This window comes from Carcharhinus amblyrhynchos, chromosome 3 (assembly GCF_965287045.1).
Source record: "Carcharhinus amblyrhynchos chromosome 3, sCarAmb.v2.hapA, whole genome shotgun sequence".
NCBI lineage: Eukaryota > Metazoa > Chordata > Chondrichthyes > Carcharhiniformes > Carcharhinidae > Carcharhinus > Carcharhinus amblyrhynchos.
Window position 1 is genome coordinate 114,652,719 of NC_137326.1, and position 23,302 is coordinate 114,676,020.

Genomic DNA, 23,302 nt, shown 5'->3' on the forward strand with positions numbered 1-23,302 from the left:
ATCCATTTGGCCCATCGAATGTGTACCGACCACAATCCCGCCCAGATCCTACTCCTGTAACCCCACGCATTTACCCTGCTAATTTCCCTGACACTAAGGGGCTAACCTGCACATCCTTGATCTGTGGGCGGAAACCGGAGCACCTAGGAGGAAACCCAGGCAGACATGGGGAGAAAATACAAAACTCCACATGGACAGTGAACCGAAGCCAGAATTGAACCTGGGACCCTGGCACTGAGGCAAGAGTGCTAACCACTGTGCCATCCCCAAACAGTCATTGTCCCCCACCCTTTGTTATGGAACTTGGCAGCTCCCGGTTGGGGAATTGAACCTTGGTCTCCCACGTGACAGGGTGGGATACTAACCTCGACACTAACAAGGAAGCTGCTCTTATTAATATTTCTGGAACTTATGAATTTTATGTCCCTCTATTTTCAGAGCTGATTAAAATTATGGCAATAATGTTCATTAAACACAAGAGAATACTGTATCTGAAATTACTTCTACAAAATACAAATCAGGAACACACACACTGAAATAAACAGGCTGCTGACAACTTTATCAGTTCATTGGGAGAATTTCCAACATAATGCAAGTCATGAGTTTAAAAATGCACACTGCACATGGATATAAAGTGTGTTCAGAGAGTTGGGAGGGCACTTTGTTTGTTCCTATATGTACCTGTGCAGCATTCCACAAGGGATCATGTGTCTGCCCATCTTCCAGTTGTTTCAGTGTGTAAAGATGCGACCGCTGGTCTTTGCTGTGCATTTTCAGAGTTTTCTGTGCCCAGTCAGAGGCACCTGGAAGAAACAAATAACTCAGGTAATGAAGGAGTAGCTTTAAAGAAAAATGTTTTGGAAATATAGAAACTAGAAGCAGGAGTAGGCCATTCAGCCCTTTAAAATGCCTCTTTAGCCCTCGATCCCTTTAGCCCCAAGTGTTTTCCAATGTCACCTCTGGTTGTTTTGCCAAACAGCTTGAAAAACCTCAAAAGCACAAAATACTCAACAACTTAAACTGCAAGTGGGTTCCCAGCAAATAAGATCATGACAATTTAAATTTTAGTGTCATCAGTACGTCACTGAGAACAGGCTGAAATTGAACAGGAAAGGCTGCTGGTCTTTGGAAAAGTCAGGTTAAGTACCTGTAAGTAAGTGATGCTGGACAGGTCTGATGTGTAGGAGAGGGGAGGGTGGGTCTGGGCCAGAGGAACATACAAATGTCTTTTTGTGGCCTGGAGGAGCATCCTCCTCTTTCTACCAAAAGTGTGTTAAAACGTTCCCTTTGTGTTCTTTTCTTCTCAGCATATTCTGAGTTGGTTTAACCTGGCAGAAAAGTTATGGCAGTTTCCCTACTCAAGCTCCCAGGTAACATGTTAAGGTTCAACTAGTATCATAGGAGACTGAGTAACATTTCTGTTATGTGTGGTATATCTTGTCTAGCTTGCCATACTTCCCAAGCCAGTGCGTTATGGGATTATAGGATCCATCTTTTCTTTTAATTCTTCTATTGAAGTAACAAAGGACAGTTGCAGTCTTAAAATCGTCTCCTGTGGCATCATGTGTACTGATTGATCTTGGAAGATACCAGGGCCAAATGTGTAACAAACTGGCAACAAGGACAACTGATCTTTGCTTGGTGTCACTTCCAGCTGAACTGCAGGTTGGATTTGTACTGGCATGCACAGTTAAAAATATAGGGATCTGCAGTGTTTGGAACAGAAAGAAATGTGTAGATTTAAAAAAATTAAAAGGTGACTACAGAGTATGGTAAAAAGAATTACAGCAGATTGTCTTTTTAAAACACAGCAAATCAGGAACACTGCTGCTCTAAGTTTAAAAAATGAACCTGGGACATTAAAAACGTAGGAAAGAGCTAATGAAAAGAAACGACTCATGAAAACATTGGACTCATAGTGCAATCGGCAGCCAACAGAGTTCTTGAAGCATGGAAAACAGAAGGGAAAAAAAAATCTCTCGAATCACCAAAAAAACTGAGATTGTTGCTGCACTTTAAACAGCAACAAAGAAGTTTTGAAATGTTTTAAATCAAAGGGAAGCCATGTTACTGGTGAGCCTGCCTAAACTCGGGAAGCGTGGGAACTCGCATCAGAAAGATGGCAGCTAGGAGTTAAAAAACATTGGTTCCAGCTCTTCAAACAGCAACACGTTCAAAACAGCAACTGGCAGAGAGAAAACAAAAGGTTGAAAATAACCACTTACCAGACCTACAGGACATTTTGATGAGAGTGATGAACTGTGGTGCTTGCACACTGAACATTCAGTATTTCAGTCTTTGCAAATGCAATTGAAAATGAAAGGTGATAACTTTCTTAAGTGTGATAGGACCTAAAAACATTTGGCTTATTAAAAAGCTTGGTGCAGCCTGAAGAACCTGACTCAAAATCATAAGGACTTTATAAATGCCGTGGAGACCTATTTTTCCCCTAAACCATCTGTCATAACAGAAATATTTAGATTTCACAGAAGGAACCAAGGAGAGGGAGAAAGAATTGCATAGCATGTTTCAGTACTTAAAAAGCTCATTGAATTTTGTCAATTCAATGAAACATTGAAATAAGAACATAAGTACATAAGAACATAAGAAATAGGAGCAGGAGTAGGCCATCTAGCCCTTCGAGCCTGCCCCGCCATTCGATAAGATCATGGCTGATCTGTCGTGGCTCAGTTCCACATTTCCGCCCTCTCCCCATAACCCTTAATCCCCTCGCTTATCAAAAACCCATCAACCCGCGTCTTAACAATATTTAGCGAGACAGCCTCCACCACCTCAACGGGCAGAGAATTCCAGAGATTCACCACCCTTTGAGTGAAGAAGTTCCTCCTCAACTCTGTTCTAAACCGCCCCCCCTTTATCTTGAGGCTGTGCCCCCTAGTCCTACTGTCCTGAGCGGGAAGAGTCTCTCCACCTCTGTCCTATCCATCCCATTCATCATCTTATACGTCTCAATGAGATCTCCCCTCACTCTTCTAAACTCTAACGAGTACAAGCCTAGTTTATCCAGCCTCTCCTCATAGCTCAACCCCCTCAACTCCGGTATCAGCCTAGTAAACCTCCTCTGCACTCCCTCCAAGGCCAAAATATCCTTGCGTAAGTGCGGTGACCAAAGCTGCACACATCAGCTTGCAAAAATCCAAACAGATTGCAATCTCCATGGCTGCAAAAGAAGCACTGTAGCTAAACGCGTCAGCTCGACTGTCTAACATGACAGCTGAGCAAGCACTCGATAGCAAGCAGCTGAGAATGTTACTGTTATGGAAATGCTGGTCACCATCTGTTATATATTTGTATTAGTTCCTATTGGCTCATGTAGAGCTATGCTGTATTAATATATGCATTGCAAATGATGTAATAGATCTAGTGTGGCAAACAGAGAGAGAAGGAGCAGCCACAGGAAAGATCACACAACATTCCATTTGTCTTTAGTTAAAGTCTGTCCTGCGTATTATGTCTCCAATACACCAACAAAAACTGCCAACAAGGATACAGACATAAGCTTGCTAGCCATCTGGAAAGAAGAAATTAACCGAGGAAATATAATAAAAAAGGAAAACATGACACGTGCTACAGAGACTGACGGGCTAGGTGCACATGAGTAAATGATACTTTACATGCAGATTATAGAGTTGCCTATGATAAATAAGAGGCTGAAGCTTATGTGCAAGAAAATTGAGGTAGCTGCTGGAAACACAGGTGTGAAGTGTGCATGCGGGAAACCTGCTCAAGTGAAAAAACGGTGGGAGTTTTTGGCATCATGGTACCTTTTGATGAAAATGTGGAACGATGGAGCTCTTGTGTACCTAGTGCTTTGATTATTTTGCACAGGCAAACAAAGTAGTTGAAGATATTATGGTGCCCACTTTCTTGACTGTGATTGGGGAAAGGAAAAGCTTTTAGTTTACTGCAACCTGATAAACCCGGCACTAAAATGTACAAATAACATTATGGACATTCTGCAAGCACGTTTTTCACCAAAACCCCGGGTGATTTCAGAGCACTTTAGATTCTGTACAAGAAACCCAGAAGAGAGGGAGTCAATCACACTGTTCGTGTTGGTGCCTAAAAGACTTGCAGAATATTGAGAGTTTAGAGATGAGTTGAATTATGCTATTCAGGACAAATTTGTTTGTGGTCTACGCAGTGAAGCGACACAAAAACTTCTGCTAATTGAGAATAATAATATTTTGAAGATAGCCATTGAAATCATTGTTTCATTGGAACTGGCTGCAAAGGAAGACTAGCAATAGAGTTTGTGTACTTAAATACATAAAACGTCCACTGAATCAACAACCCGTACACTACCAGACGCCATTGAGGAAAGCAAAATCTCACCTTCTGTTCAAACGCAGAGACAACTTCTAGTTCCTACATCAATTCTGGTTAAACCAATCACTGATGAGATCAGTGTGCAGTAGAAGCCACCAGAAGTTCACTGTAAACGGCTCCGAGAACAACAATCCTCAGCCTGATTAACAGTGATTGATTTATTGGCTATTGTTCATATTGAACTTATTTAGGGATGTTCAATTTAAGTGGGGAGGAAATGTTATGCATTTATATTTATTCCTATTCCAGAGCTCTGCTGCATTAATTCACGCATTGGAAATCATGTAAGAGACCAACCATGCCAAACAGGGAGAGAAGTAGCAGAGATTACACACTATTAATAAAGCTCTATTCATTTTTAACCAAAGTCTGTCCTGCTTATCAGCCTCCAATACACAACACCATCTATCTGACTGGTTGATATAGAGAGCTGAATGCTGTCAGTGTGGCATTCCTGCACATGCCTATAAAAACAAAAAAGAAGCTTGGATCACAAAAGCAAATCAGAGAAAAAGACATTTGTAATCTGGCATAATAATGAGAATCTACATGTCATACAGCAGGAACGGGAAGACAAGAGTGACATCAAAATCCAAAGAACAGCAGCCCTTCCACATCTTGTCATTGGCAGGTAGTTCACAGATTACTGAATGACACTGCTACTGGAAGGCCAATGAACTGAATACAGGGGCAGTAGTTTCTCTGGTCACAGATGTTGTGAATAAGGAAAACCTTAAACATCTTCCCTTGATGCTTGCAAAAATCATTCTGAAAACATGCAGGGAAATCTGTAACTATGGTGGGCAGAATGGAAGATAACTTGGAACTGAATGGAGTGAAGCTGCGTTCAAGGAGGCCAAAACAGCACTGACATATTCAGAGGCATTTTGACCTCCTCCTTACCTCTACAACTTGCATGTGATGCATCACTTTATGGAGCTGGGGCCATTGTCTAACACATAATACTCTCTGATGTGGAGAGGCCCATAGTGTTTGCTTCACAGACTTTAAGTAAAGCAGAGTGCCAAAATGTTCAAATCAAAGCACTGGGGATCTTTTTGAATATAGAAATTTCACTAGTACCTGTTTGGATGGAAATTCACGTTCCTGATTGATTATTGACTCCCCACCTTAATATGTTTCCTAAACTGCAAGCAGAATGCAGTGTTGGGCATTAATGTCGAGTGCTCACACACATGACATTAAATATCTAAAATCTCTCTTGCATGACAAAATGGATGATCTTTCAAGGCTGCTCCTACTAATCAGCCAGAGGGACACTCTCAGAAAGACTTTTCTACTTTGTATAAGTGGAGAACACATCCATCGCTTCAATCCAAATCACAAAGGCCATTTCAGCAGACCAAACATTGTCCAAAGTCAAGGACATTGCAACGTATGGCAATTCTTCCCTTGACTTCCAAGTCTCACTTGACCTTCTTCCATACATTTCCAAGAGGATAAAGTTTTCAGTGACTTCAGGTTGTTTGCTTTGGGGCATGCAAGTCATTACTCCAGCAATGTTGAGGAAACCAGTTTTGGATCAACTGCATTCAGGACATTGTGGAACAGTTTGCATGAAAGGAAATGCAAGAAGTTACTTTTGATAGCCTGAACCAAGACATTAAAACCCCTGCAAGATCTTGTTCTTCATGTCAGATTTGAGAAACGTGCCTCAGTTGGCACCCCTCTATTCATAGAATTGGCCAGAAAACCCTTGGAAACGCATCCATGTTGATTTCACTAGTCTATTTGCTCATGGTGGGTCTGTATGCTCATTCCAGAAGTTTCAATGATGTCCTCTATTACTGCTGAGAGTACAATTCAAAGGCTAAGAAAAACTTTCAGACATTTTTGGCTGCATACAATTATACTTTTCAGCATTACCCAGGAACACATATCAAATGAGGATGCACTCAGCAGGTTGTCCCTGTCCACAGACAGTGGCATCACTGCCAGTTCTGCAATAGTGTTGGCTCTGTGTATATTAGACACTTTGCTGGTCTCAGTGAAACACGTGGACAGAAAGAGACTCAGTATTGTTGAAAGAGAAGAAAATGGTCATGCAAGGGTGGTGATATAAGGAGTCAGAGCTGCTTAAACCCTACCTACGAAGGAGGATGGAGATAACCAGTGAAGACAGGATAGTGTTGTTAGGGGCTAGGGTTATTGTCCTGCCAAGACATCTCTTGTTGCAAGAGCTGCACGACTTACATCCAGGTAGAAGCAAAATGAAAGTACCAGCCAGAAGTTGTGTGTGATGGCCAGGCCTGGCTGGAGAAATAGAAAGGATGGTGAGACAATGCCCCAGCTGTCAAGCTCAGTGGACCCTGCCACCGCCAGCTACGCTGCACCCTTGGGACTGACCGGGCAGACCCTGGACAAGAATACATAGACGTTTATGGACCACATGCTTTTAATATCAGTGGATGCATAATCAAAGTGGCTGGATGTCCAGTTGATGAAGTCCATGATGGCAGCTCCACCATTGACAAATTGAGGAAGAAAATCTTTGCCAGTCATTGGATCCTGGAGTTCTTAGTATCAGACAATGGCACATCCTTCACAGTGGAGGAGTTTCAGAACTTTGTAAAATCAAATGGTATTCTCCATGTTAGGTCAGCATGTTACCACCCAGCCTCAAATGGGTTACTGGAATGTAAACTTTCAAGACTTCAGTGAAAAAACATATCAATAAACCTTCACCGTTACATATTGCCAGCTTTTTGCTGTCTTATAATACAACGCCAATTGTGACAACGAGGATCATGCCAGCCGGGTCATTAATGGAATACCATTTAAGAACACATTTAGATATACTGTTCCCAGATTTGGTGGGGCGGGTGGAGGCTACGCAAGCCTCTTATAAAGGAAATCATGACTTAAGAAAGAACGACAGAGTTTGCTGGTGTGAGGGTTTAGTCACAGTCAGAGAGTCTGCAGCAGGATTAGCATGGGTGACTGGTAAGCTAGTGGAAAGAACAGTGCCCTATATCATAGTGATGCAAGGATGTCACATCAGAAAACACGTAGACCATCTGAGGAAGAGAGTAGTGCCTGACACAAGGGATCAACAGGAGACTCCAGCAGGAAATTTAGATCTGCTAGGATTTGTCACAGGGATCCCGGATGTAAATGTGCAACCAAAGCATCCAATGAATCCAGTAACTGAGAATACAGCAGCTACTTGAAGAACTGGACCTTGGGGTTGATCACTTTGCCTTTCGCCTCGACCCAACATGATTTTTCATTCCCAGATAAACTTAGTTCAGAGTTGAGATGTTCTTCTGGAGTTTGGAAATCACTGGATCGATTAAATTTATGACATGTTGCCTTGGGGACGGTTCTCTGACGTCCCTTATGAAAATTGTTGTCATATTAATGATGTTTTCTTTATTTCCTCCTTAGGTGAATTCAGGAGTTGGGGGTGAGGAGTGAGTGAAGTAATATGGCCCCTTTAATGGGGCGTTCCCTAAGGGCCACGTAGTCAGGCCCGACTGTACGGAGTGTCAAGGTGGGAATGGAGTGTGAGGGCTCATATCTCTGGCAGGGGCAGGATCTGCAGTTGGAGCCAGGAAGGAGTAGTGTACAATCACATAGTTATTCTATCTGATGCTGTTGCAAATAGTTATTTGTTCCTTTACAATAAAGCCTTTTATTCTTTAGCTTTTTCAAGTCACCCTTGATTTATTACACCCCCACTCATCCAGAATTGTGTAGCAATATCTAGTCAGTACAAATATCTTAGATAATTATAACTGCCCATTAATCAATTGCTGCTGGGTATATGGGAATTCACGTCACAAGTTATAGTTCATTAGCACCACACAGCAGTAAACTGACAAAAAGAAAAAGGCACATTATGTTAGATTCCATACATCTGCAAGATGAAGATTTTTAATTTGTTATTGAATTGAATTGAATTCAATAATTGCAATTATCTTGTAAGGTTCAAACAACAAAAAGCTGACATTGTGATTACTCATAATTTATACTCCACATGAGATGATATGAAACAAGGCCACTCCTCACCTTGAACCTTGTCATACTGTTCGTTATAAAAACAAAAATTGTCCGCCAGCTCCCGCCGTACCACAGCTTCTTCGATATAACTATCCACACTGTCCTTGAATACATTGCGGTATTTCCTTACCTCCAGGATTGCTCGTTGAACTGAAACCTGACCTGCAAAAGGAGGTTGAGATATCCTGAGAATCATTGAAGATATTATTTCAGGACTGCTTACGGTAATCTGGGGCAGCAGTAAAATTCCAGGCTTTTACAGAATCTATCATGGAAGGAGGCCATTTGGCCCCATAAACTAACATTAGTTTCCAACACAAATTGGAGGTTTCTAATGTAGTCTAATTCATTTGTCTGTCCCCCTCATCCTTTAATATTCCTTTTCAAAATGTTTATTCAACTCCCTTTTAAATGATGTCATAGTTCCTGTCACAGTGGTGAATCTAATGTGTGAAACGGAGTTCAAATACAGCTTTGCTCTTTTACTTATGATTCAGAACCTCTGCCCACATCTTATAGATTTGCCAAACAATGAAAATAATTTTTCATATATCACTCTCTCAAAACTCTTACAATTTTAAAAACCTTTTAATACATATACCTTTAACCTTCCATTGGAAAGCTCCAATTGTTCAAACCTTTCTTCATAATATTAAATCCTGGTATAATTTATGTGAGTCTACACTTTACTCTTTCCAAGGCTTTAATATCCTCTTTCTCGGGTGACCATTAGGCATGTGCCATATTCCAACCGTGGCCCACTTGTAGAAATCCACCATCATTTTTAATGCTCTTATTCATAAAAGACAGCATATTATTTGCAAGTCTTATATACATGCATCAGTCCCTCCACCCCTGCAAGTCTTGCCAGTTAAGTTATTCTCTCTTGTATTACTTTTTTAAAATTCCAATATGTACTACTTCACATTTCTTTATATTATACATCATGTACCATCTATCTGCTCATTTTGCTAACCTATCTAGCCTGTTGCAATCTTCCTCAATTTGCCAAACCCCCAATTTGATTTCAGTTTAACTTTAAAAATCTTTCCTCTGTGTAATTTTTCAAAAATTTTACATAAGTGGGAAACAAAACAGATGCTAGTGTAGATAATGGGGCATGGTATCTTTATCCTACTTTCCAATTCAAACAAAATACCTTTTACCCCTACTCTTTGCCCTAGCCGTTTTTCTCTCAATATGCCTGTATTCAATGCTATTTTTCACATTACCAGTTTTGCCTATTGTCTCAAGACAGTATTTGGATTAATATTACAATGTTGATGATAAGTTAAATCCATGGAATTAAAATAACAATTACAGAGGTGGGAAACGTACATTCAAGCTACATGGTTATGCAGATGAAGAGAGGGTTAGGGGTCAGTCATTTGTTTCCCTTCTCCAAACTGAAATGCTTCTTTTGAGATGAGAAAAAAAAAGCAAGGCTTCCCAAAGTTAAATTTTCCCAGACACTCACCAAAGTGAAACCATGGTGACATATTACTCAAGGCAGTTTTGTTTGGGTTGTTTCTGTCTGTGCTGAAGTGCTTGAGCTGTTCCTTAATGAATGACTGCAATGTAGTTAGACCTGCTGCAGTCCCTGGTTTGGCCCAGTCAACTTCCTTAACTGTGCGGTCCACTTGAAGGCTTGCATAGGCCGCAGCCCAATCAATCAACTGGCAAGATAATCCCAAAACAAACAAAAGTGATAATTGACTGAGATTATCAATAATAATCACATCTTTAGAAAACATACAGAGCAAATTTTTTTTTGTTTTTATTCTGATTCAATCCAATCAAGTCCAAATCAGAGTCCCAACAAGTTGAGATATTCCTGATCCAAGCTGACAAGACAGGGCTCTCAACTCCTGTCTTGAGCTTGATCTACATGATCCAAGCTGATTGGAGTTAGGCATAGCTCCTCCTCCAAGGCTTGATCTCTTTGCATCTTAGCCAAAAGGCCGAGACGCTGCTTTAAAAAATTGCTTCAAATGAAGCTAAAATATAACCTAATGACTTCAACCAAGTACAGCATGTCAATACTACGCTTGATCTTAGCCAAAAGGCCGAGAAGCGATTAAAAAACAGAGAGCAAATAAGCAACTATCAGATATTTTAATTACATGGTGGTGGTTGAATGTTGTCTCAGGGAGTCAAAGTTATTGTGTCAATGTGCATGTTTACATGCATGTTGCAGCCTGGAGTTATACACAGGCTCCAACTTTCTATCACATGGCTAATTAGGAATCTCTCCCACTTTATCACCTGGTGTCATAGTGAAAGGCAGAACTCTCTTGCTTGGGCATGGGTTACTTTAACTAAGCAACCTCAAACAAATGGGATCTCAACATGAGGAGAACTCATTAGAATTGAACTGCAGGCAGAGAGGGTTTGTCACGCAATCATCCCAATGAATTAATTTCCAGTGACAAAACTGACCTGCAAACTGGAACTAAACATAATAGAAACTTGTGAATCACCTTTCAAAATAAAATAGCAGCCTTTTTTAGTGCTCAGCTGATGTATTTTTTTCATAGAAAATGGAATTTGAAATACGAACAAATCAGCATGATCTTATTGAATATCAGAGCAGGCCCAAGGGGTCAAATGGCCTACTTTTGTTCCAATTTTGCATTTTTTTGAAAAATGATTATGCAGATTCCTGGTGTTATATTACTGACTTCTTAGACAGTAATAATTACAAATCAGTACAGACTCAAAACTACTTCTGTTTCCAGCTACCATCACTGGATTCTTAATTTTGGAGTTAAGACATTAACTGTTTGTGTTTTCCACTGTTTTAATTAGGTCAATGAGCTTCTAGATTAAGTATACCCAGATACCAACCTGTGCTTTCAGGGGGGAAGTATAAGGATGCTGGACAATTGGAGGAAAGTCTGTCAGGAATTGGGGGAGTTTGTCATGAATTTTCTTCCTGATTGTCCTGGCACCGTATTCTTGTTTCTTTGAGGCTATCCAGCAGGGTACAATATTGTGAGCATCAACCTAAACACCGTAAACAAAATGTCTACACATTATAAAAAGAATAAGGGAAACAATTTATAAAAGCATTCTTTGTGTTGCAATGCTTTCTTATGTGTAGTCTGGAATTTGGTCAGTTTCTGTTCCTCTACGAAAGGTGAATTGCATCTCGAAATCTAAGGAATATGGCCAAATTACTGGTCTATTCTTTGCACTATAGCTATATAAGAACATAAGAAATAGGAGCAGGAGTAGGCCATCTAGCCCTTCGAGCCTGCCCCGCCTTCCTGACCACCTGCTGCACCTGCAAGCTGGGTTTTTGCGACTCATGCACAAGGACCCCGAGGTCCCTCTGCACCGTCGCCTGCTGCAGTTTTTCGCCCCTTAAAATACACTTAAAAAGTTGCATCTAATTGAATTTAACATTTAGTTACCAAAAACAATACACAGCAACAGCAAGCAGCATTAACCGGGCCTTGGGACACACAACACAAATCATAGGAGGTAATGTATCCGTGCATAGTATTGGCACAGCTAAAAGCTAAACATTGAGTACAGTATAAAATTCTGCTCACTTTGCTACAGCAAGGATACCCAGGCACTGGAGACTGTGCAGTAAAGAGCAACCAATTTGATAAGACACTGAAGACACCTGAGCTGGCTGTTAATTAACTCAGGTTGGCTGGCTAGCTAGCTGGTATGTACTGCATATTGACGCTGAGGGTGTAAGTTCAATCCCTGTACTGGATATGGCTATTCATGGAGGCCTCCCATTTGCCTAGCTCCATGTTTGATCTGGACTGCTGTGCCTCAAAATAGATATAACCAACTGTTTCTCTTACTAATGAACAGAGATGCCTGTGGACCATTGCTGATTACCTGAGTTAAGAGGAAAGGCTGAAGGCCTCCAAGTGTTCACGATATAGGAGAAAAAGAATTGTATCGTGAAAGGAAAATTCCGTAGATGCCATATATCCAGAATAAAGACAGAACAAGATGGAAAACTCATCAGGTCTGTGGTGAGTGAAACAAAGTTAACGTTTTGAATCTGTATGATTCTTTTTCTTAGGTTTTGTTTTGTTTAGGCAGCTCTGGAGAAGGCAATTGTGTCTGTATCTTTTTTCCTTCTTGGGTTTTGCAGAGCAGATTTGGGATGAATTATATTGAAATATTTTACTTTTGAGAAAATGTTGTACATGTTTCAACAATGGGAAGCTCAATATGCTAATGCTGTGAGACAGGCATTGGCAGTGGATTACATAGTCATTTTAGGTGACCAACAAATGTTCACACACCCATTGTAGTGAGAACAATTTATTCAAGAGAGTACAGCACTAGATTTCTGCTAAGTCTCTGCTTTTGGGAGGCTATAGTCAATTTTAGCGACATCAGTTGTGAATTCCAGGAAGGCTTACTGAACAGAAAAGTATCAGAGATGCTGTCCTCCAGCTTCTAGAGGTCAAAACTAACAAAAATAATGGAAATTATTTTTATGACCATTCGGATTTTAAAGCAAAGGGCTACAGGGGTCAGATTATGAGAGGTGCTTTGAATAAATCAGCCCACAAAAGGCACTTTCAAGAAGATTGAGTGAAGTAAGTGGAATTTGCTTTCACCTTAAATAATTCATGTCTGGTCTTGTCTCACTGAATGTTTCCCAGTCTGCCTTCAAAAACATTTCAGAACCCCATGATGGCAGTGTGAAAGGCATGACATTCAGCTCACATCATAAAGAGCTGCTACTGTTACATTCCTCAATTACACGATTGTGAAATAACATATCTGGCCACAGACCAGGTCGCTGAAAGTAAAAGTATTCAGATCATACACAGGGTGACAATCCTGTTGTATGCAAGGCCTCCATATCCAACCCATTCATCTAACCCTTCAAGCACACCTGACCCACATGTGACAGAGACCTTGACTACACATTGGACTTATCAACCATCTCAGAATGCATCAAACCAGAGTGGATCCAAGTCATTCTCAAATCCGAGAGACAGCCCAAAGAGAAGAGCATCCCAGGGACCATTAAACAAATGATTAAAAGCTCCTCTAGTCTGGGCTGTTTAAAGTAATGCAGGATCCTTAAGCAAACTGATAAATTTAGCTGCAGTATGTTTCAAGTTTGTCAGACCTTCTGAATCAGCTAAGAAGAGGGAAGGTACTCTTACAGTTCAGGTTTAACTACTTTACATAGGAGGGTGGTGAGTGCGTGGGACAATTTCTCAGGAAGGCAGTGAATCAATGTAGAAAAATACAGACTGGAGCAAGACTGGAAAACAGGTATACAAATTATTTTCTGATCCTGTAGATTTTTGTTAAACCTGAACTGCCAGTGCACTTTCCCTCTTCTAATGTGTTCTAGAGAGTGTGATAAATTTTAGCATTTTGCACTGAAACTTACTGGTCTGCTTAAGTATCCTGGCAATAAATGGAGATTTAGGCTGTCGGATGGAGATGGGAAGTTCTGTATTGTAGTGTAATACAAGAAAAAAAACTCGCATTTATGTAACACATTTAAAGGTCTGGGAACTTCCAAAAGTACTTTGCAACTTGTGAAGTGTGGTCACTGTTACATTGTAGAGAACACAACGATCAATTTGTACATTGTGAGGTCTCACCAACAACAATGAGATATTTACCAGGTAAGTTTTTTAAATTGTAAGTTGAAGGAGAGATCTTATACTGAAATGGTATTCTTCACAATTAAAGCTCCTGTTATGAAAGATGTCAAGGTTTTATGCTGTATAATAATTAGATCCATGTTTTTTCAGACCACAAATGTTCCTTTGAGAAATTCTGCATGGAAGATAACAAACTGCAATGTTCCCATTGTCGGTGTGAACCTCAGTGTTGACATGACACAGGCACATTGTCTATCCAAATTTCAATTATTTACTATAACCATTCAAAAGATCAATTTAATGGAAGGAAAAGAAATATGCGAATACCTGGACAAATTGCAAATCTTCTGGTAGGTTCTGTCTCACATTTTCAACCCACTGAAGTGGAAGACGCAATGGGGAGAAATCTGTAACCACGCCTCCAATGTTGTTTTCTTTAACAAATTCTGGCAACACGTCTTTAGCAAGTCCAATGAGTAGATGGAAAGAAATATTCAGCTGTTTGCACTCCTGCAAAGTAAAGTCAGCAATATTGTCAGTGAGAGCGAGAAAAGTCAGTGTTTCATATTCTGATTTGCCAAATTCACCAGTGCTATTTCTTTTTCTCCCACTCCTGTTCAAAGACTTTTCTCCATTCTTCTTGCTTTAAACTATAAAAGTCTAGGAGGAATTTATCTCAATCGTTACAGTTTTCCTTCAGGTTTTAGACAAAAAAAAATCACCAGAAGAAAAATAAATGACAATATTGATGTCAAGATTGAACTGGTTCTAATCCCATTCAGGGACGAAAATGTAACATCCTTACCTGCTTCAGTCATGTGTCACCACAGTCCCACAAAACACACTTGACTCATTGTGCCCTCTATCAAAACAAATCATCTAGTTGTAAAAACAAATTGCTACAATAAAGGATCCAATGCCTCTGGGGAAACTAAGAATGGACAATAGATATAGCCTTGGTAGTTCTCTGCTCTCTGATCACCTCATGATAATGTGGCATTAAGATCAACGGGTGACAGCAACAGCCTGCATTACTCTCAAGTGCAGAAAAAATCCCAAGATACTTCAAGAAGAAAACATGAGTGGAAATCTTTGTCGGGGGAAAATGTGCTCAATGAAAACTTGATCAAAGAGATGTGGTTTGAGAGGAAAGATTTGGGAAGAGGGCTCCCAATACCAACGCTTTTGAGAGGGTAAGGTGAGGTGGAAGAGTGGGAGGCCTGAGTTAGAGGAGTGATTGTAAGAGTGAATAAGGGGTTCAGAAGGTTGCAGAGTTTGGGTGGGCCAGGGTGTGTGGGGATTTGTAAACTATGGAAAATATTACATTTAATGGGACTTTTTTTCTTTGGTTGGTGATTGGCTTTACCAGCAGGATGGAACATTCAGACCTATCAATGCAATAGTTTATCTGCAACTGAGCCCAGCTATGAACATAGAAAAATACTATGAGAAGCAGCTATATACAATAAATGCATACTAAGGATAATGGACAATTCATATCAGAAATCACATCACAAAATCATTCAATAAACTATTAGAAAAAATCCTTGCATTTCATTCCAAGGAGGGTATATTAAACATCTTTATTTATGCCAAATTATGTTGTTATCTATCCATGATTCATAAAAAAGGAAAAAGAACCTGAATTTATTTCATGCCTTTTATAGCCTTTAGTCCTAAAGCAACTTAAAACCAACGGTTTAATTTTGGTGTAGTTTTTTTTTTGTATAAGGAAATGTGGCAGTTTTGCCACATTTGCCGACAGCAATGAGCTGAAAGGGCAGATAAGTTGTTTGGTGTTGGTTGAAAGATGAATTTTGGCCAAGACACTGGGCAAACTTTTTTTTTTAAATATAGTGTCATGAGAACTTTTATATCCAGCAGATTGAACTGTAATCTTTCACCTCAAGCAGTAACATATTCCTTTAGTAACGCACTGAAAAGTCAGCTTGGACTTTGTGCTCTGGTCTCTAGTGGAACTTGAAAGATCAGCTTTCTGATTCAGAGCTACCACTTCATAAAAGCTGGAACTTTATATTTGTAGTGTATAATAAAGGCACTGTATGTTGCATGTGTGCAATCGTATAAGTGAAAAGCACTGTTCCACCACGTTTCTTCAAGCCAAATTTGTGTATTATTTCACCATCACTTAAAATCAAAACAGGTGCCAGTTGCATAATCTCCTTGACATCATTATCCTTCTTCTAGAGTCTATCTATCACACATATCCAGAGATTTGAAAAATACCGGTACAAACTTTTAATCAAACAGAATACATGAGAATATTTACCTCAGCGACCTCCTGAAGTCCCTTCAGCATGAAACCAAAATGGCGGATGGTAGCATCCAGGAACTTGGGCACCAGGCAAAAGCAGACATGGAGTGGGAGTTTCTGCTTAAGAGCCAGCCATTGTGCATATAAGAATGCCCAGTTATCTGTGGGAATAAATTATTCCTTTGATCAGCAAGATGATATTTTTCGTAATGACACTACTCTGGAATCAAATCAATGTTAAAAGAAAGATTATTTAGATGTTAGATTTTTGGGTAAATCAGTGAAATTGGAACCGGACGACAATCTCACCAAAACCCTTTTGATACAGTTTTAAAATTAAAATTAGCCATATTGTTATATACAGCTGGAAATAGGTTTGTTCTCTCATAGACTTTATCTGTTTGTCCAAACACAATAGAAGCCAAATTTAAATTTAAACTTCATTGTTACAAATGAAAATATGCCAGTAAGTGTTTACATGAAATATTATGGCAAATAACCATTGGAGCTTTCAACAAAATACAGAAAATTAATGTACGGTATGAGGAAATGAAGTGCCCTTTATCATCAATAAAAATAAATGTCCAGCCAACAAAGAGCAATGCACAAGGAGAAAGAGAAGGAAGAGGATAAATAACTTGGATGAGAATCCTGTCTGAGCGAAGGACAAAAGATAGAAGACGTCAGCACACTGAATAAGTTATGCACCCCTGAGTAATTCTTGGCAATAAATGCACACCATTATAGGATGTACATTGAATGCAAAGTATATAAAAATCAATTGAAAATAAGATATTAATAATTAAAATACACGTAGTTGTGAGATTCGTTCCAGAAGTTATGTTATTCCAACTTGAGTGACATTTTATGATGGTGAAACAGGCAATGTGTCACATTTAAAATGTCTGTATGAAGAGAACAACCTCCAACTCCCAAAGTAACCTACCTTGTACTCGTTGGTCTCGAGACATCCAGTAAATAATTCCCTGACAGTTCTCCCTGATGCTCTCTGTTTTAGAAAGAAGACGAACTCGGTTTTTGTTATAACTAAATTCTTCCACTGATGGTGCCGTGGACAAACGAGACGTTTTAATACTTTCCAACAGACTTCCCTCACTTGAGGGAGCGACCTTAGTCTGCTGTTCAACTTTCCTCTTTTTACTGTTGCTAAGTTTGGATAACTCTCCCTCATCCAATCCTGGAGTGATCTCTTTCACTTTTCTTTTTCCCTTAGCATGGAGATTCAATGCTTCTTTCTGAATGGAATCATTATGACTTGGTTCCTTTCTCAATCTCTTTATAGATGTTTTCATGCTATTGGAGGAGCTGGAAAATGCTGTTGTCTTTTTATTTGATTTCTCTTCCATTTTCTTGTTGTAGTCAGAACCTACAGCATCGCATCCAGATTTCCTGTCGGCCTGTTTCCTGTTCTTCGACATGTAGCTTCTGTGTTTAGCACTCTGCAGACAAGTTGAAGGTCTGAAGAAACAGATTACAGAATGTCCATGGCAAAATGACTGGCAAACACTGATGAATAATCTGTAAACAGAATAAAGTTAATGACAGATCCATAGTTTTTACCATTTCATATTTACTAATGCTGCAGGGCTCGCACATCCGATCATAGAACCCTACACTGCAGAAGGAGGACATTCAGCCCATCGGGTATGCACCAATTACAATGCCACCTAGGCCCTTTCCCCATAACCCCAAGCACTAAGGGGCAATTTAACATGGCTAATCCACTATTGCGCACACCTTTAGACGGTAGGAGGAAACTGGAGCACCTGGAGTAAACCCACGCAGACACGGGGAGAATATGCAAACTCCACACAGACAGCGACCCAAGCCAGGAATTGAACCTGGGTCCCTGGCGCCGTGAAGAGGCAGTGCTAACCACTGTGTCACAGTGCCGTGCCCAACGATGAGTTACTTATCAAAATATTCCTATAAAGCTTTGAACGTGTTATACATTTTGCTGCATATTTAAAATTAAGCTAAATCAAAAAATTGTATCAATATGTTGAATAACAAAAATGCTGTGGGAATGTTCATTATGACCATTATTTGCAATTAATTTATCTTATAATAATCAAATGCAAATAACTGAAAATGAAGTAAAAATAAAGTTGTTAAACTTGCAGATTGTCCACTACAGAGATAGTTGTAACATACTGATAAACTGGCTGCCTCTACTGAGCCAAAGGAAGACTGGGAGCATTGAAAAAAATTGAAATATTTTGTCTAATTCTAATTCACTACCTGTTTCTTTAAATCTAGCACTTTAAAAGTTGTCAGAAGTTTCCTTGTACTAAGCCTAGTTTTTGCATGTTTCACTGGTTACAGGTTTAAATCAAATACTAAATATTTTTGCTGGATTCAGTTTGCAACTGACAGCCTCTTTTAAGGGCGAGATATTCAAAACTTAAGAAGTCCCCGGGATACGTCCTTGTGATAGAAAAGACTGACTGAGTCTGAATAGGAGGTGGGATCCAGTTTGAATATCTCAGCGAAAAATACTGGTAAATATAAGAATCTACAATCATCACTTGCAAATCTCACACTGTGGGCAGGACTCCTAAACTGTATGGTATACAGGTCACTCATGAATATAAGGCAAGAAATTCATTCACTGGTATCAGACTTAGGTCAATTCTCCAGAGAGGCAGCACCACTCCCTTCGTAGTTCACATAGGTTTCGTCATTCACTTGGGGAGATGGCGGCACAATGATAATGCCACTGATTCAACAATCACAATAATGGTGACCGTGAAACTATCATCAATTGTCATGAAGATCCATCTGGTTCATTAATGTTTTTTAGGGAAGGAAATCTTATCATCCTTACTGAGTCTGACTGGCGTTTGTTCCACAACACCATTTAATTTGGTAGCAAACGCCACTAGCTTTGGGGGCTTTTTCCCTTCGTCAGGTGAGTGGGGAGTTCTGATCACAAACAGGGCATATAAAGGCACACACTCAGTTTACAGAATACTGATTAGAATGTAAGTCTTTACAGTTAATCAAGTCTTAAAGGTGCAGACAATGTGAGCAGAGATAGCATTAAGCTAAGGTTAAAGATATGTCTATCGTCTCCAGACAGGACAGTAAGTGAGATGTTGCACGCCCAGGCAAGTCATGGGGGTTACAAATAGAGTGACATGAACCCAAGATCCTGGTTGAGGCCAACCTCGTGTGCAGAACTTGGCTATCAGTTTCTGCTCAGCGACTCTGCACTCTCATATGTTGTGAAGGCAACTTTGGAGAACGTTTACCCAAAGATCAGAAGCCGAATGCCTGTGACCGCTGAAGCGTTCACCAACAGGAACAGAACAGCCTTGCCTGGTGATTGTCGAGCAGTGTTCATTCATCCATTGTTGTAGCGTCTGCATGGGCTGAATGTACCATGCCTCAGAACATCCTTTCCTGCAGCATATGACTCCCATGACTTGCCTGGGCTTGCAACATCTCACTTATTGTCCTGTCTAGAGACAGTACATATCTCTTTAATCTATGCTTGATGCTTTCTCCACTCACATTTAAGACTTGAATAGCTGTAAAAGCTTGCATTCCAGTCAGTATTCTGTAAACTGAGTGTGTGCCTTTATATGCTCTGTCTGTGATCAGAACTCCCCACTCAGCTGACGAAGGGGAAAAGCCCCCAAAGCTAGTGATGTTTGCTACCAAATAAACCTGTTGGACTTTAACCTGGTGTTGTGAGGCTTCTTACTGTGTTTACCCCAGTCCAACGCTGGCATCTCCACATCATGACATTTGTTCTCCAGGTCCAAAGCAATGTAGTTGATTCTTAACTGAGCCCTGAAATGTTCAGCTTGAGGAATGGGTAACAAATGATGGCTTTGCTGTGGCGTCAATGTCCCATGAAAGAGTAAAGAAAAAATATATCAGTGGAGATCTGTGCAGGCCGCAGTATGGTCTGCCCTAGGGGATCAAAGTCACCTCTGTAGCACCAATACAGGAGTGAATTGCTCTCCTGTAGAAGCTGGAGTTGACCATTCAGCCCCTTAAGCCTGTTTTACAATTCAATTAAATCAGTTAATTTATTTCCTAAATCTATTCACTGCCTTCAATTTTGTAACCATTAATATCAGTGCCCAATAAAAATCTATTCATCGCCATCTAAATTTTTCGATTGACCAGCTTTTAGGGGCAGAATTTTTGAGCTAGCTGTTCCCCTTTCTGACATCATCCCTGATCAACCTACTTATAATTTGAGTCAATACTCACTAGAGAAATACATCTGCTTTATCAATTCATGAGATCTCATTGAGACATATAAGATGATGAATGGGATGGATAGGATAGAGGTGGAGAGACTCTTCCCGCTCAGAAAGGACAGTAGGACTAGAGGGCACAGCCTCAAGATAAAGGGGGGGGGCGGTTTAGAACAGAGTTGAGGAGGAACTTCTTCACTCAAAGGGTGGTGAATCTCTGGAATTCTCTGCCTGTTGAAGTGGTGGAGGCTGCCTAGCTAAATATTTTTAAGACGCAGGTTGATGGGTTTTTGATAAGCGAGGGGATTAAGGGTTATAGGGAGAGGGCGGGAAAGTGGAACTGAGCCACGACAGATCAGCCATGATCTTACTGAATGGCGGGGCAGGCTCGAAGGGCTAGATGGCCTACTCCTGCTCCTATTTCTAATGTTCTTAATTCCAAATGTCTTAAATACCTCAGACCTGGTCTCCTCTACTCAAGGAATTACACACCTAGTCTAGGTAAACACCTATTTCAACTATCTATTATGATTTTTGTCCTAAAAGAAACTCCATAACCTGCTGCATTCTTGCTGGTCATGAAAAACATTGCTAAAAATCAGGCTTTTCCAACCAAAGCAAACTATTAAAGTTTTTAAAGTTTAATTCGTCAGTCACAAGTAAACTTGCACTAAAACTGCAATGAAGTTATTGTGAAAATATGTTAGTCGCGAAACTCTGGCGCCTGTTCAGGTACACCCAGGGAGAATTTATCTTGGCCAATGCACCTAGCCAGCACGTCTTTTAGACTGCAGGACGAAACCAAGCACCTGGAAGAAATCCAAGTAGACACAGAGTGAAAGGACAGACTCCACATAGACAGTGACCCAAGACGGGAATTGGCGCTGAGGCAGCAGACCTTCTCCGAATTGCTATTGGATTTTGCTTTACTGAGCTGCTGTTGGTAATCTCTTATCTCCGATTCTTAGGTTTGGTCAAGATAATCATTATCTAAAGCAGAATAAACAAGCTCCTCACCTTTGGCTGGCCGTCCCTGTTTCTTACCTGCCCAGGTTCACGTGCACTGCCTGCCCTGTTGCAGTCTCTTTGTTCAAAGTTGCTCTTACACAACAATCAGCTTTGAAACCTTATGTAACTTTCTGAATGCCACTGAGCATGATCGCCAGCCCCTCAGCGGAAGGAAGTTGCTGCAGCTGTTGTGTAACTTTTAAACTAAGAGATCCGTATTTTGATCTTAAAGCAGGCGTGCGGATTGCTGCTAATGAAATTAACCAAATATTTTAATTGATAAATGGCTCAATGGTTTAAGGGATAAAAGCAGCATGCCAAAATAACGATGACGGAGGAAGGCCAGTCAGTCCATTTCCGTTCCTCAGACACGCCAAGCGTTCTCCAGCCCTTCGCACTGGGGGCTGCTTCTCCCCCACAAAAGGCTCAGTTCGTGGACAAAACTCCGGCCCGTCACGCCCCAGTCCCCGCCAGCGAGAGCGGAGAATCTGGCGCTCAGCCAAATCTCCGTCCCCTGCAGCGGGAGCGGAGAACCTCGGGCGAGGCCGGAAATACCGGCCCACAGCGCTTTCCCTGTCCTTGCTGAGAAACAGCTGGTTAGTGCAGCAGCACTTGAAGAAACTTCAGCTACCCTTTAACAAAGTCTGTGCCTTCAGTGCAAATTACACTTTATTCTTAGCCAGTGCAGTTTGTAAAACAGCTTTATATCCACTGTCATATTTTAAGTTTAAAGGATGTTTTCCTAAAGTTATCCATGAGCTATCTAGTTGTATGTGTGTGCGTGTACTTTCTTACCTCTGTAGCCAGAAAGTCTATTTGAAAAAGAAAAGCCTTTTAACTTATCCACTCACCTGAAGAAGGAGCAGTGCTCCAAAAGCTCATGAATCCAAATAGACCTGTTGGAATTTAACTTGGTGTTGTGAGACTTTGTACTCTGTCCACTCCAGTCCAATGCTGCATCTCCACATCACAACTTTAAAAAGGAGAGGTTAGTTTATTTCACTGTTATGGCTCTTGGAGTTACCTAAGTATAAGTTTCTAACATTTGCACACACAAAGGTTAGTTAACAATGAAGATAAAACAGTATTTATAAGTTTAAATCCAGTTTATTCCATATTTCTGTAGACCTGATATGTTTTGAAATTGATCCGAAGGTCCAGATGTTGTATGGTTGACTCTGCAGTTGTGGTGATTTCCACTGTTGAATTGCCGGTGGTTGCTTCAACTGCTGAGCCTGGTAGGTTGAATCAGGGTTTACAAGGAGGGAAGATTGTTTTCGTCAACAGCAGTGGTGTTTTTAGCTATCCAATACAGCAGACCATTTGCTGTTTGGGATAGAACATAGAACACTACAGCACAAACAGGCCCTTCGGCCCACGAGTTGCGCCGATCACATCAACACCTATCTATAACCCCCAATCCCATAAAACCCCATATACTCATCCAGAAGTCTTTTAAAAGACCCCAGCGAGTTCGCCTCCACCACCACTGACGGCAGCTGATTCCATTCACTCACCACCCTCTGAGTGAAAAACTTACCCCTAACATCACTTCTGTACTTTCCTCCCCGCACCTTAAACCTGTGTCCTCTCGTAGTGACCATTTCAACCCGGGGAAATAGCCTCTGAGAATCCACCCTATCTATTCCTCTCAACATTTTATAAACCTCTATCAGGGATCTTCCTCTCTCTGGATTGAATCTTAACATGGATCTCCAAGGTGGATCTTGTCAGTTTTTTTGAATAAGTCTGAAACAAAGGTAGCTGCTGTCATGCTGAGTCAGATGGGATTACATAGCATA

General features: G+C 40.6%; 1 protein-coding gene and 1 non-coding gene across 6 annotated transcripts in view; both read right to left on the reverse strand.

Annotated features, from left to right (window-relative positions):
- cpdp (CPD photolyase) overlaps window positions 1–21,675 on the reverse strand; it is a 34,537-nt gene extending 12,862 nt beyond the window's left edge. For 2 of the 5 annotated variants that reach the window (XM_080185792.1, XM_080185788.1), the window contains exons 1-8: window positions 21,510–21,674; window positions 17,204–17,736; window positions 16,273–16,418; window positions 14,310–14,492; window positions 11,221–11,379; window positions 9,851–10,049; window positions 8,383–8,535; window positions 682–803 (exon numbers count right to left, since the gene is read on the reverse strand). In XM_080185792.1, coding sequence (XP_080041918.1) covers window positions 682–803; window positions 8,383–8,535; window positions 9,851–10,049; window positions 11,221–11,379; window positions 14,310–14,492; window positions 16,273–16,418; window positions 17,204–17,696 — 1,455 coding nt within the window. In that variant the 5' untranslated portion in view covers window positions 17,697–17,736; window positions 21,510–21,674. Of the gene's footprint in view, window positions 1–681; window positions 804–8,382; window positions 8,536–9,850; window positions 10,050–11,220; window positions 11,380–14,309; window positions 14,493–16,272; window positions 16,419–17,203; window positions 17,797–21,509 lie in introns of all 5 variants that reach the window. The other 3 variants (XM_080185791.1, XM_080185790.1, XM_080185789.1) reach the window with 3 other exon arrangements.
- Window positions 10,260–10,451, reverse strand: LOC145341687 (U2 spliceosomal RNA). The gene has a single exon (XR_013886441.1). It is a non-coding gene; the product is annotated as a U2 spliceosomal RNA (small nuclear RNA).
- Window positions 21,676–23,302: the final 1,627 nt, after the last annotated feature.